Source organism: Haemorhous mexicanus, chromosome 1, assembly GCF_027477595.1.
Source record: "Haemorhous mexicanus isolate bHaeMex1 chromosome 1, bHaeMex1.pri, whole genome shotgun sequence".
Lineage (NCBI taxonomy): Eukaryota > Metazoa > Chordata > Aves > Passeriformes > Fringillidae > Haemorhous > Haemorhous mexicanus.
In genome coordinates this window covers 109,545,932-109,561,213 of record NC_082341.1, presented here as the reverse complement: position 1 = coordinate 109,561,213, position 15,282 = coordinate 109,545,932, and the positions used below count along the sequence as shown (strand labels likewise).

At 45.3% G+C, this 15,282-nt stretch overlaps 1 protein-coding gene across 1 annotated transcript in view; it reads left to right on the top strand.

Moving 5' to 3' along the window:
- Positions 1-14,013, top strand: part of EMILIN2 (elastin microfibril interfacer 2) — a 37,460-nt gene extending 23,447 nt beyond the window's left edge. Inside the window, exons 5-8 of the mRNA XM_059858804.1 lie at positions 22-354; positions 929-967; positions 7,087-7,224; positions 7,813-14,013. Coding sequence (XP_059714787.1) covers positions 22-354; positions 929-967; positions 7,087-7,224; positions 7,813-8,150 — 848 coding nt within the window. The 3' untranslated portion in view covers positions 8,151-14,013. The remainder of the gene's footprint in view (positions 1-21; positions 355-928; positions 968-7,086; positions 7,225-7,812) is intronic.
- Positions 14,014-15,282: the final 1,269 nt, after the last annotated feature.

The following is a 15,282-nucleotide window of genomic DNA, read 5'->3' as shown; positions in this document are numbered from 1 at the left end:
TCCTCTTTCATCATGTCAAAGGGCGACCAGCAGTCCCGCAGCAGCCGTTGCCGCCGAGGCCGCCCGTGCAGCCCCAGCCTGGCATATCCCTGCTGCCATCACGGCCCAGGATGCACCCCCCACGACACAGGATCCCCCTCCTCCCACCACAGCTGAGACCTCCTCCACGCCCAGCTCTGCCAGGGTCAGCAGTTGTGCCACTTCTGCCTGGAACAACCGGCATCATTATGGAGACGGGGGAGGCAGGACCTCCTGGCACGGTTTTGATGTCTGGGAGAGGGCGACTGAGAAGTGTGGATGGCCAGGCTGGCCAGAGCACCATGCCCATTGCTGAGGGGTATGCTGGAGCACCAGGTGAGAGAGCCAAGCTGGCAGTGCGTCACTCCTGAGTGCAGTGGACGTGTCAGGTCTTGCTGGAGAGCTGGCACTGAGATCTGCTGTGCTTTACCAGCCCGCTTTTGGCCTTTCGTGGACACCCACTGAGACTGTTGCTGTTGGGAATGGGTTTTCAGCAGAGATGATTTGTGAATGGGCCTCTGCAGCCTCCAGCTGGCTGCAGAAGTAGGGGAAACGCACTCAGTGCCAGTTTTGCTGCCTTTCCAAGGATGCACAAAGCATGAGGTCAACAGAGATGATGTCAAATCCCTGGTAACTACAGCAGTCTTTGCCACTAGGGAAACTTAATTTCTTTTTTTCTTTCCATAATGCTTGCAGTGGATTTAGTACATTGGAGTAATAACTTGGTTCTCTTTGCCATGACCACCCCAGTTTAACAATAATTGAACATTTCATAGGAGACACTATTTAGTAGCTATTTTGGTAGGTTGCTCTTCAGTAACCAGGGATGCTTTCTAGAGCACTGCAGTGATATTTGGTCATAATGTACTCTGCTGTGTACTGAGTCACACATATTACTTTTCCTTTGTAGGGTATCCAAAGCCATCTCATTCTACCACGGATTCACAAGGTAAGGCAATTGTTTCCTAGAAATGTTTCACAGGGGTTCTTAATGTTTATTTCAGTCCCTGGAAGGTCATGGCTGAGAGAAAAAAATGTGATAATTTTTAATATTTAAGTTTAGCATTGAGGAAAATCTGATCAATTTTTGCTAGACCTGAACATTAAAACATAAGCTGTATATTTTGAAAATGTGGAGGTGGGGAGAGGAGTTAGGTTTTGAAAAATCATTTTGGGTTCTCGCTACTTAATTCACTGTGTGTTTTTTAAATACAGAGAGTTTGTATTTTCTAGCTAATGTTAGTATGCACCTTTCTGTATGCCTTCTAAATTAGAAAATAAATAGATATTTATGATGATTTTATTATTTCTTTAATAAAACATGAATAAGGCCAAGACTAAGATCTTGAAAAACTGCTGGCATCTTACCCTAGTGCATGAGGTTGTTCTCCTCTTGGGAGAGTTTCTGGCTTTGTTACAATCACCAGGGCTCAAGTTCCTGACTTCAGCAAAAGTAGAAATGCTGCCACTGACAGCCGTTGACTAAAATGATTCAAAATGCAGCTTTCTTGGTTTGCTGGGGTGCTTTTTTTAAAATTGTTAATATCACAATTTATTTAAGAATTTGTATGATGAACAGGTATAAAATTTATGTGGAACATGCTGGTTGGCCTAGATAAGTATGTTGATTGGGTGCTGCCAGCAATGCAGTCTCATAGTCAAGTTATTATCTTACCCTGGGGAATGGTATCCTTGGCCAAATTATTCCCACATCCTATTCAAAAGAAAGTTATTTCATCTAAATTTGTTTGAGGAAATATGGGTGATAGATGGAAGTAAAACATAAGGGCTTTATGGAATTCAAAAACCTACTGCTCCAGGACTTAGTTTGATGGCCATAACAAAATCACAAATACGCTTCATGAAGAATGGTCTGGGGACTGACAAAAAAAGAATTGTAAGGAGTTCATGCTCTCATTGTGATATTTTTACCTGCTAATTAAAATTCCATCATAGCCTTAAAGCAATCTTTTTTTCATTTGAGGATTGTGGTGGTAAGGAGAGGCAGCAATAGATGAGGTTTCTGGAAAAGGATAAGAAGTAAAGAAACATTCATTTATCTTGATGCCAGCAAAGCCAATATAGATGTCTAGATTTCTGTGATAAATGGATTTCCTGGGGGTTTCTTCCCATTGCAATTTATAGAGAGCAGTGTTTTAATAAGTTTTAGCATAAACTGTGTGCAACAGTAGGTGGATGTTAGAAGTGTTGGAAAGGCAGGAGTGCACCCATCTGCTGCTTGGTGGAACATGTTGGTGGAACAGTTACCACCCTGGGATCCAGAGGGAGGTGGGGTTGACCAAGGAGTTCATTTTCCTGATCCTATCTAAATTCAAGATATTCCTGCTGGTCTGTCCTTAAATCCCCTCAGTGTGCCTTGCAGACCTCAATGGCAGATAGTCAGAAAACAGAGAGGTAAGGGTGGTACCAAAAGCTGTTAAGACTTTTGTGGAGTTGGAGCATTTACATCCACTAATCTGCCCCTCATCTGGACTGGCTGGATTGATGGGCTGAGGACAGCTGGGTGAGGTTCAACATGACCAAGTACCAGGTCCTGCACTTTGGCCACAATAACCTGCTGCAGTGCTACGGGCTGGGGACAGAGTGGCTGGGAGCTGCCCAGAGGAAAAGGACCTGGGGATGGATGCTGGTCAGCAGTGGCTGAACATGAGCCAGGGTGTGCCCAGGGGGGCAAGAAGGCCAAGGGCATTCTGGCCTCTATCACAAATAGTGTGGCCAGCAGGACTAAGGAAGTGATTCTTCCCTGTATTTGGCACTGGTGAGGCCACACCTCAACTCCTGTGTCCAGTTCTGGGCCCCTCAATCCAGGAAGAACGCTGAGGTGCTGGAGCGTGCCCAGAGAAGGGCAGTGAAGCTGGTGAAGGGTCTGGAACACAGCTCCTGTGAGGGACAGCTGAGGGGGCTGGGGGTGCTTAGCCTGGAGAAAAGGAGGCTCAGGGGTGACCTTATCATCTACAACCACCTGAAAGGAGGCTGGAGCCAGCTGGGGATCCACCTCTTCTGCCAGGTGACAAGTGACAGGACAAGAGGGCCTGGCCTTAAGCTGCAGCAGGTGAGGATTAGACTGGACATGATGAAGAGTTTCTTCAAAGGGTGATTAGACTTTGGAATGGCCTGCCCAGGGAGGTGGCGGAGTCACCGTCCCTGGAGGTGTTTAAGGAATGACAGGATGTGGCACTCTGTGCCCTGGTTGATATGGTGATGTTCAGTCATAGGTTGGGCTCCATGATCTCAGAGGTCTTTTCCAGTCCAGTTGAGTCTGTGGTTCTAATTGTCAGTGTCTGATGAAGAGAGAGCATTCTGGGACAGAATTCAGCAGTTAACAGTGCTGTGGAAATTAACAGCTGGGGAAGGGAAGATTTTGGCTTATCAGAGGAGGAACTCACTGTGTAAATAAGGCATCAAGGAATCCTTACTGTCTCATTAGCTCTGCACAACTGCTTGTGATGTCTTTGGCAGTCTTCACCCAGTACATTTTGTAGTACTGAAATTCAAATTTGAAAGATGACCAGACCTTCTTGTACTATAATTCCTAATATAAGAAAATGGCCTTCTGAGTACTCTCTTTCATTTCTGCTTCTGAATAGCTTCTGTTACATAAAAGCACTGCTGCGGAAGAAGTTGAGGGCTCCAATGCTCCAATTCTGTCTTCTGGGACTAAAGTAGCTCACCTTCATGCTTTTCTTGAATGCTGAGGCATGATTTGCATCTTTTCAGTACCAGAGTATTTCTTGATTTTTACTTTATTTGATTCCTTAGCTTGGTATAAGGAGCAGTAGGTACGTGCTGGAGCAATATTCTCTTGCTGCAGTGTGAAAGGATGGAATTGTAAGAGCAGACAGATGATACTAACAGGCTCAGCAGGAAGGTATTTGTGCCTTCATAACACACCAAGATGTCATCCACATCGGAATCCCTGTGACTTAGCAGATTCATTGAGCACTGGCTTGTGGAAATCAGTGTGGTGCTGTGCTGCATGGCCAAGCCATAGGCGGGAGGAATGTTTCCGAAAATGAGATGTTAAGGTCAAATTGGAGTGTTTTAAAAAAAATAGGCAGGGAAGTGATAAATTGCTTGTATTTTTGTCCCATTTGCTCTAACTGAAATTAGACACTTTGCCCTCATTTAGATTTAGGAGTATTGACCATCTGTGAGAGGAAATCTGGCAACCCTCCTTACTCCTGCTGTATCCAAGGGACTCATAAGTGCCTACTGACAAATGAATTATGTGCTTAGTCTCTCTTCTGTGTAATTTCTTAAAGAATCCTCATGCCAGTTGCCAAGCAGTTGTCTGCAGCACCTTCACATTGTTAGTTTTTTCTCCTTTCATCTTGATAGCAAATGCCTATGCTGTGTGCTGTTTTGTTTTGTGTAATGATATTTTTTTCCTTTTCTTTCCTCGTGGCCCTTGGGCTCTGTGGGAGGCATGAACTGTGCTTGGAACCAGGAGCACAACTAGCAGCAGGGTAGGAGTAGATGTAACCTAACAAGGGCCACCCATGCATCTTCTGTGGTTTTTGACTCGCCAGAATGCATTACAGTAGCACAGATTGCCAAGAACAGACTTACCTGCTCCTGCTTACCTGCACATATATCTCAAGTGAAACCTTCTAGAATGCATCTGAAGTCAGAAGAGCTTTTTCCTCCCCCAAAAGGGGCAGTTAAACTGCGGTTGAAACTTTTGTGAAACATTTTGTCTGCCTGGCAGTTTCTTCATCAGAGCTGTGCCTGTAGTTCACAGCTTTAAAATGCTTTATTTTATTTTTTCCTGATGTTTATACTTCCACAATATTGACTCCTTAAGTGAAAGTTAGTGTCCAAGCTGGACCTTCCTTCAAGAAGCTGAACTTCCATCTTCACATGAAGAAAAGTGTTTGCAAGAGGGGACATGTAGGAGAAGGTGGTGCTTTTTGAAAAAGCACTGCTGAGGTGTTGGTAGGAATAGTGAAGATTTCAAACAGGCATAACTCCATCTAGAAGGTGGGAAGAGGGGAAGAGAGCACAGACACACTGCATCTTTACTGTGTGTCCTTATATCACCCCCTGAACTGATCTACAGGATATTTAGACAGGTTTAAGATTTCTCCTGTGAATAGATACATATGGTGTGCTGAACTCCGCTGCAGATCTGAAGCAATTTTGTCAGCTTAGCAACAAATAGTTACTTCTAATAACTATTCTAGCAATTAGTGAAGGAAAATCTTGAAGGAAGCTGTGGAGAGTGAGGGCAGGAGTCACTCCTTTATTCAGATGACACAAATCCAAACAGAGCTGTTGCTCCAAAGCTGGCAGTGTTTCTGGGCAGGCAACGCGTGGTTTGTTCCATTTTGTAGTGTACTGCAAGGGAAAGAAACCTTTTAAGTGAGCCAACAATTTGAGGTGTGTTTTCAGTTCATTTCAGTCTCAAGGTAAGCTGAGAGTAGCTTTCTGTGTAAGCAGCATTGTATTAAGGTGGTGGAGCTTTACAGAAGCTGTTTAAGTAACTAGGCTTCCTGCAATTAATTTTGGTCCTTTCAAATAACCTCATCTTAGCTTGCAGGAGCACCTGCAGGCACACTAGCAGGTAGGAGTAATGAAAAAGGGCTTCTGTCTGTCTTCTGAGCTTGAGACAAAATGCTGAATAAGAAGATTTCCAAAGATACGTGAGGCAGCTGGTTACCAGCCCCTGAGGGAAATCAGTGTAGTTATCTGCCAATTCTGAAGCTGCAGGCATGTCTTCCCCTTTGCCTTCTCCTCCCCAACCCCCCCTAGGCTGAGTTATTCAGAACAACAGTGGCTAGCAGAACATTTGTTATGTGACTTTTTAAACTTCAATTTTTAAGCAATGTCATCTGAATTAGATTGGATTTTAGGAAAAGTGTTTTCAACCAGAGGGTGGTCAAGCACTGCAATGGGCTCCCCAGGGAAGTGATCACAGCACCAAGCCTGACAGAGTTCAAGAAGAGTTTGGACAATGCTTTCAGGCACAAGGTGTGATTGTTGGGGTGTCCTGTGCAGGGCCAGGAGTTGGACTTAGATGGTCCTTGTGGGTCCCTTTCAATTCAGGATTTGATGAATTTAGCATTTGTTGCTGATGGGCATCTCTGATTGAGAGGGAGAGGCCAAACATTAATTTTAAGGAAGGCAGAAGGAACAGGGTGAAACAGCAGCTGTGGACAACTTTAGGGCATTTGTTGTTTAGCTACTTGCCCAGACAAAGCAGCAAGAGTTGACTCTAGCATTATGTACTGCCTTAAGGAAAATGTTTAAAGGGAAGGTATTTGGAATGGGACTAATAAGTGGCTGAGCACTGAACGCTTGATATCAAGTCAGTCTGTTAAAAGTAAAAATTCATCTTAATTGTCCAAATTATATTTCATCCAACTCAGTCTAACAGCAGTGTTCATCTAGCAGCTGGATAGCCACTATAAAGTACCTAGGTTTGATCTGCTGAGAAAAGAAGAAAAAATTGTCAAGTGAAAAGTCCCCCAAAAGAGAAGTGCTGGAGAGACACAAAAGTTTCTCTTTGCATTAGTATGGAAGTGTTATATATTCTTATAGCCATTTTCAGTAGGCTTTGGCAGAGAAAGTGGGAGATCTAAGCTGTGCACAGCTTCTCAACATGACAAGGAAATCTGGCACGAGCTATAATCTCTAGCATTCCTATGGCCATTGTGATAGTGATGGAGAGTGGAGATGTTGAAAGGCAGCCTTTGTCCTGAGAAAGGTCTTGGGCAGAAGCATTGTTGAACTGAAGGGTGGTAGGATTTCCACTGCCAGCATTTACTAGCCATGTACTATTTCCTTAGAACAGAAAAAAAAAAAACCCAAAACAAACCAAAAACCTGTGGCCAAGGCAGGAACTTTATGTTGCTCAGTATATTTTAAGGTGAGACACCTGGGGCCTGGGCCAGCAATATGTATTCTGCTAATTCTGGCATCCTGCAATTGGCAGGATTAGTCCACGTGGAGTATGTGCAGGAACAGACAGAGGATTACGAACATCCTAGGGACAAGGCTGTGTTACCATCCTGATGTGGTTCTGACTCGTGTTGTTACCCATTTCAGGACCTGCCACTGCTGCTGTGCCCTCTCTGGTGTCATTTTCTGCTGGGCTCACACAGAAGCCTTTCTCCAGTGATGTCGGCGTGGTTCACTTCAACAAAGTGCTTGTGAATGACGGGGACTATTATAACCCCAATACAGGTAACAGCCAAGGAACGCACCCCAGACATGCTGGACAGGCAGCAGCACGGGTTACCAGTGTTCCATGTTACCTCAGGCCTTGCTGGTACATGGAACAAGCCAGGAAAGTCCATCTAAGCCAGACACATGGGGGTAAAAGCTTCCTGTGGGTGTGGACAGGCACACGTTTTCACGGCTGGCTTTCCCTGACTCCCCAGTACTGCTGAGCCCCAGCCCATCTCTGCATACACAGCTGGCTGTGCTCCTCAGCCCACCTGAGGCCAGCCTGAGCCCAGGTAGCAGAGGTGAGATTCCTTACTCATCTACTTCCCTGTGGCTGGATCACCTGGAGGAGGAGAGGAGAGGGAGAGGGTCTCACATTGCCTCCCCAAGGTCCCTAACTGGGGGCTGCCTCCTTCTCAAGCACGGAGGTGCCAGGTGTGCCTTCGCTTCGTGACTCCGACCAGTTGGTCGCCTGCCCAGGCTGACCTTGTTGCCTGTAGGAAGCAGTGGGTGACCCACGAGGCTTTATGTTTGTCATTGCTTAGGGCAGCCAGATGTCCCCGTTCTGAGTGGCTGTGGTCAGTCCAGGCTGTCTCTGTTCTGCAGGCATTTTCACGTCGCCGTACGAAGGGCGCTACCTGATCACGGCCGTGCTGGCCCCGGAGAGGGATGAGTACGTGGAAGCGGTGCTGTCCGTCTCCAATGCCAGCGTGGCTCAGCTCCACACTGCTGGCTACAGAAGGGAACTGCTGGAGTATCACAAACCCTACTCGGGGAAACAGACCTGTGGTGGTCCTGGGACGTTCCACCTTGTTCTTCACCTCAAAGCAGGAGATGAAGTAAACGTCGTCGTAACGGGAGGCAAACTGGCCTACACAGACTCTGACGAAATGTACTCCACGTTTAGTGGAGTTCTCCTTTATCCTTCCATTTCTCATGTTTAGGTTTACCTTGAACAGGGAAGAAGGGTAAGATATTCAGAAGAAATTAAGTGTAATAAAATTCAAAGCTTTAATATATTCAGTTTATATATTTGATTTCAGTGATGGGTTTATAGTCTATACGGAAACATTTTCCTTGTCCCTTGTTAACAGAGGTAGCTACAAAAGACACATTTCTGTAGCTAAATTAAATCCTTCCCAAGCCCTTTCTTTACCTGTACAAGCAGAACAACTGTTAAAACAACAAGTATGTTCTCAATAGATACTTCTCCACTGTGCTCCTGCTATTCCCTAGTCAATTGCCTTTGCAATTTTTTCCCTAGTTTTTCAAATTGTCCTTAGTGTATCAAAGTTTACATCTTTGCTCAAGTTTACAGTTGTGGTCAGCTATTTTCATGTTTTCAGTAAAGCAGAGCCAAGAAAGTGAAAGTGTAGTGGATATGGTTGGTGACTTTTTATTCCTTGTGTTATTTAGTAATGTGCATTGGCATAATCAGTTTGTTCAGTGCAATTGCAAAGTGTGGTGGTACAAAGCAAAATTATATTCACCTGCATCAGTTTTCTTTTTTGCCTTTAAGGGCCAAACACTGTGCTAGGAGACAAGGTGAGTAACTCAGTCAGGTGGGAGCAGCAGCACAGGGAGAAACTTGCCTCAGCTTTCCACTGGGAAGGTGTGAACGCAAGGTGCAGTTGCTACTACTGAAAGATTCAGAACAGTTATTGTCTATTTATGGAGTAAAAAAGATGATTGGTAATTCATTACACACTTGAGATTACATCTTCCTTCTGGAAATTAATAAAACAGGTCAGAAAAATCAGAATCAACTTTGCTCAGCTAGAAAAGTGGTGATTTTGAAAAGTTAAAAAAAATTTTACAGCGCTTGTTTCTGGCAGTGCAGCAGTATTTGCATTAGAAGGGAAGTTTTTGTCTTTGGTGCGTTGTAGAAGACAAATCAGAGAAAAAATGGTTGATAAAGGAAAATAGTGTTATTAGTCAATATTGTCAAATGCACAAACCAACCCTCTGCCAGAGTTGTTGTGACAGCCTCCTGCATCGGTGCTTTTGAGTGAGGTTTGTTTTAACACTCAGCATCTGTTTATACGGATAAAGCAGCCTTCTTAGCTTAAACAGGCAAACACCTCTGGGGCAGCAATATTTTATTTTGCACACTAGCCACTTCTCAGTGGAGGTAATAAAAATGATACTTTGGTTCTTAGGAGTTAGCATTTTGATCACTTCTGTGGCTGAAAAGAAATCCAGCCATTTAACTGAGAGCAGGACTGTATATTCATTTTTCACATGTACATATATTTGTCGCCTGTACATTCTTTATATCAACTGACCTTTTTAGACGTCTGTTCATGTCACATAGAGCTGTATTTATCCTAGTGGTTTGTGTAGTGTATTTTCCTTATTACAAATGCAGAACAGCTGTTTGTAGCCTCAGAACAAACAATTTTTTTAGGTGAGGGAAGAACTCCCTGCGCTGTAAAGCAGTGCATTGTATTTAGCTGAAGCTCTTCCCATCTGAGGCGATCAGATGAAGACTTGTGCTTTTGTTACTTAGTTTTGGAACAGATACTTCCTAATAACTGTGTTTCCAGGCAATGAGTTGGGGCCTTCCCACAACAAACTATCACATCCTGGAAGCTGAACTGCTTTAAGAAAAGCAGGCAAAAAAAACTTTCTGTCCACAGAGGACCTCTGAGTCAGTCTTAGTTCAGCTAGGGTTGCACTGGGGCAGTTGTGAGCACAGGAAGGAAACTGTGAGTGGAGTTTTAAAGCACCTGATTTGGGAAGATCTCTTGACACCTGATTTCCAGAAATGACGGTGTTAGAGATAAGCAGAAGCTGGGGCTGGCTGTGTTCGGAGGAGGAAGGCTGTTTCTGACAGAGCAGCTGGCAGGCAGTAGCCAAAGATGTACAGTGAACTTGCACTGATGGAAGGAGCCCCTCCATCTCGTTTCCCTGCCTGTGTCTCTGGACCTGAGCATTCGCATGCAGTCAGCAGCCGCACGCTGGTTCAAGGGGGGCTTAGCTTTCTTTTGTCCTTTCTGTCCCACGCCTTCCTAGGGCTCACAGTGGTAGGGACAGACAGGAAGGGTTGTTTTCTGTGCTTTCAAAAGCCAAGCATATAGTATGCTTTTTCTTTGTTTTAAAAACATAATTTCTTCTTATGTACAAAAGCCAGAGAAGCACTTTTCCTTTCAGGATATTTTTCACTCTCCTCCAGAAAGCTGTGTTCTCTAAGAAGCTGGCTCCAGACTATGTATGACTCAAGATTATTGTTGCCTGTTCTAAAAATGACTCATGGAAACAAACAAAATGAACTGAGTGCTTAGGGAGACCTAGCTGGCAAACACAACTTTATTGTTCCACCTCCCCCCAAGTGAGAAATTTTTAAGAATCAGCAGCACAAGTTTAGTGCTAAGAGTTGCAAATCAATTATTTAATTATTATCAATCATTTAATTATAACCTAACTGCTCTAGGAGATTCCTAAATCCAACCCACAGATCTTCACAAGCCCAGTTCTGCTAATGGGACAGGGCCATCTTCCAGCAGGAAGTTTCCCTTTAGACCCAGGATCTGCTGCTGCCTGTGCTGGGACAGTTTAAGCACTCAAAATGCAGCGTAACTGATACTTGTACACTGCTGTAGGGCATTCCCTAAACTGGGTCACAGCAGGGTGCAATCCCAGCACCTTATTTTGAGAACACCTTTAGATTTTTGAGGGACAGCTTCCCATTCATCTCGAGCTGTGTGGCTGGGTTAAGGTACGACCTTTTACAAGGAACCTCTGTCTAAGATTCCCACCTTTGCTGAGAGGGATTTGACCCTTAATTTGCACTTCCTTGGTAATTGCTGTAATCAGGGTAGGTAGTTTGGTTCCTCCTAATGAGGTTATGTTCCTGGAGCTTACAAGGTGGAATATTCACCCACCTGGGAAGACCAGAGGGATGTAGCCCATCAACAGGGAAAGGGAGAATGAAACCTGAGTTTGTCTCTGCTCCAGTCAGTGCTTGGATTAAATATTAGTAATGCAAGAGCTGGAAGAGACTTGGGCACAAATGCATCCATAGGCCTGACAAGGGTTGGCTCCACACAGAGCAGCTCAGCTTCAAAAGAAGGAGCAAGAGCTTTGCTCCAGAATGCCTGAGCCTGCTGACAGAGCATTTACATTTGGTGAGAATCAGCAGTAGCACATGGAAAGACCTGCACTGAAAGGAACATTTCTCAGTGTGGGTTTATGATTTGACTGCCACATCCAGGAGAATCCACAAACTCAAATAGGAAGCATCTGTTAACTGAGAAAACCTTAAAAAAAAATCCAAGCTCTAAGATAGGACTGGTGCCTGTTTCACAGATCACAGTGCTACCTTTTAGACCTGCTTTGTAGGTAGTTTAGTAATGCAGTACATGAGAATTGCAAGACTCTTAGACAATACAGTATTTGTTGGGCCAAGTGCTCTAATTTGACATCAAAAGAGGAAGAAACTCAGAAAGAAGAAACTCACCTTCTACCAGGCAAAGCTGTACAGGCAGATGTGTGTCTGACAGTCCCTCAGCCAGGCACAAGGCCCTGTGGTTCCTCAGGGACTGCAAATATCCAAACCAGATAAGTCTCCAGGGCAGCATCACTTGTGAGGCAGGTGAGTTCCCAGAGGCAGGGCTTTAGCAGCCAGAACATCTGAAGCCAAGCCAGCATGCTGACAGCCAGAGAGATTTGCCTCTGGCCAAACATGGCAAGAGTATCCTAAAACCCCAATGTGACATATAAATCAGTCATATCCCCAGGAAAGACTGCAGCAAAGCAGGAATGCCAATTTTCACTGTAAAAAGTGTAAAAAAAATCTACCTCATTATTTTAATTTGCTGTTAAGACCTCTGGAGACAGCAAAGCCATTTTTCTACTGTCCACTTTGAAAACACTCAAAGCTATGAGGACTTTCTGTGGTAGTCTATCACATTTCCTTTCAGTGTACACCAGGCTAGTTGCAGCAACTTTGTGCAGCGTCACTGAGACCCCAGTTGCTTTGGTGAAACCAGCTGGCCCAACAAGAAAAATTAAAAATAGTCAAGCAAACTGTAGGTGGAAAGCATAAGAAAGCAACTTGAAACAACATGCCCATCACCACCCCATGCAGCTTTAAAATGTGCTGGGAATGCAAGGTAAAGAGCTCCCCCACTACAATCAGGAGATTCAAATCAGGATTGAACTCTTTCCTGAGAATACAGCATGCATTTGGAAGTGATTGTTGGCTGATTAGCTAAGTCCTTATTACAGCCCAGTAGTGGCTATGGGTCTCTTTCACTAAAACCAGAAATGCATTTATGGTCCCAGCTTGGAGAAGTCTCACTCCAGAGACTTGCTCAGCAGGTACAGGTTGGCCGCTGGCTGCTTCTGGATAATGGCACAGAGTTCAAATCATCCAGCTACCAGGAATACCTGGGAGCAGTCTCCTGTCATCACAAGACAGACTTGTGCTCCAGCCAACATAACCTTTTTGCAATGTACCCTGCCGACTTGGGATGCAGAACAGCAGCTCCGCCAATTTTTTGTATATGGGAGATTTCAAACAACACCTTGTAACATGTTACTGCACAAGCAGGTTTTGGCATTTATTTCACTGTCTGGATTGTGAAAAAAGGAACATTTTCCTGACATTTTTCAGCAAAAAGAATAGTGCATTTCAAAGTATGATTTAGGTGTGCATGTCTATACATATATTCATGCATATATAAAAAAATAATCTCAAAGGGGGAGAGAAATATCCAGGAACATGAAGAAACTGTGTGACAGAAAACAACTGCAGATATGTCCAAATAACACCTACCTCTTGTGTAATGCCTTGATGCTCTTTTGCTTTCCAGGGAATACAGCAGCACTGTAAGCCAAATTTTTTTTCTCTTCACCGCCTTTAGAACTTCAGTTTCTGGCTTCTCAGTCAAGTCTGCATATAGATTTAAAATGATTTTTCAGTGTCAAGCACTGTGTTAAAGACTTTGTAGTACATGGAAGTTCTGCCAACACAGCTCTTGTCCATCTCAGTTGCTCAGTCACTGCCCTCATTCCTGGCAAAGATGGCATTTCAGTTGCAAGGGATCTACAACCATCACCTACCCCAAGTGCCTGACCAATTCAGGGCCGGACAAAAGCTAAAGCATGTTGGTCAGAGGCATTGTCCTTTGCCTTTAATGCCTCTTATACACTGACAGGCCCCTGAGATGGCCCCTCCACTCCTCCAGCATGGCAGGGGCAGAGCCCACAGGGGCAGGATCTGGCATCTGCAGGGCTGAGCCTGCCACTGCTGCAGTGAGTCTGTGTCTGCCTCATAAGCAGATGGAGCAAAGGCTGTCCATGCCCAGGAGTGCTGAGCAGCTGCACACACCACTCCTGGGCTGCACTCCCCTCCATCCATCCTGCTGGCATGGGGTATGTTTCCCAGTGACTGAGAGCATGGGCAGCCAGCCATTCCCATGGTCCTGGCAGGGCCCCCTTCTTTGTGGTGTATCGAAGCAGCTTGAAGTTCAAGAGCATGGGGAATCCAGGGTGGCTTCCTGGCTAAAGGAGGTGTCCAATGCCATGTGGGGAGTGCGCTTGGCTGCCTTACACAGAAGAGATTCCATAAACACTGTAATTTGGGGATCTTTGGGGGTTGTTAGTTGTTTGGACTTTGTTTGTTTGTTTGTTCATTTTTACCAATCACCGACCTTTGCATTTGTCCTGGTTTTGGCTTGCATAGGGTTAAGTTTTGCAGCAGTGGTGAGCAACTGGATATGAATTGTATGCTCTGCTGTTCCTATCACTGTTGTTACTGTTCCTTATTTCACTGCTGTTTTTAGTAAATTGTTCTTATCTCAACCTGTGATCTTTAGCTCTGTGTGCCTCCAGCCCCTCCACAGGGGAAGAGAGGGAGCTGGAGGAGGGGTGAGAAAGCTCGGTGGTCTGGGTTATTTCAGTGGGAATACCATTCCTAAACCATGACAACACTGCAGAGCAGAGCTGCCCAGCACTCCTATCCATCTAGATCTTTCTGCAAGGCCTTGTCCCTCGAGAGTGAACAGCATCTCCCAGTTTGGCATTGTCAGCAAACTTGCAAATGGTGCATTCAGCTCCTGCATCCAGCCCACTGATAAATGTATTGAACAAACTGGCCCTGGAATTGAGCCTTGAGGAGCACCACGAGGCAGCAGCAGTCCATTTCACCACAACCCTTTGAGCCCTGCCCTTCAGCCAGTTCTAGGCTGTTGCTTGTGGTCACTAGAGCATGTACACAGGAAGTATCATCAGAAGTGGAGAAAGCAAGATTAGAGGCCAGCAAGGGAGGAAGGTGAATTAAAAAGAGAGGGCAGGGAAAGGTTGGCCAAAGATACAACCAAGAAGAACACGAGGTGTACCAGTGCTCAAGTGTGACAGGAACACCAGTGCGGGTTTGATTCATTTAAGGCAAGAGAAAGGAGGAAAAGCAGCAAGGGACGGCTTAGGAAACACATTGCACAGGAGTGGCCACCCCTGCCAGGCAGAAGACCCTGACAAACCCTTGCTGTGTCCAACAGTGACTCTGAGTGCACACAGCACAGGAGACAGGTGCCCAGAAAACCCTGCTGAGCTGGCTCCGTGCTCAGCTCACCGCTGGCACGAGAGCTCAGCTGGCAATAAGAGGGAGCATGCACATACTTCCCACCACAGTGGTGCAGGGCTGCAGGTCCTCAGTGCACCAAGTGCGTGACATAACTCCAGGAACAGTGTTCTGCTCCTGGAAACACTGATTCTGTTCTTTACACATTGAAACCAGCTGCTCCAAGACAGAAAAACTGATCCACCAAGAGCAAGACCACCCTAGCAGGAGTGCATTATGTAAGATGGACACAGGAGAAACAATGCCAGCTCAGGAAAGTTTTTCAACAGCTTCAAACATTTGGCATACATTTGGCACAGGACACACCACCCTTCTGTTGCTTGCACTGGCAAAGTCACTCACTGCAGCACCAGGGATGCAGTGGGACCCCAGGGGTGGAGGATGGGCAGTGAGCAGACTGGTGGGAGAACGAGTGCAGCGTGTCAGCAGAGTCATGGGGGAAACCTGGCAGGAACACAGGTGGTGATAAAACACCAGCAGTAACACCAGTG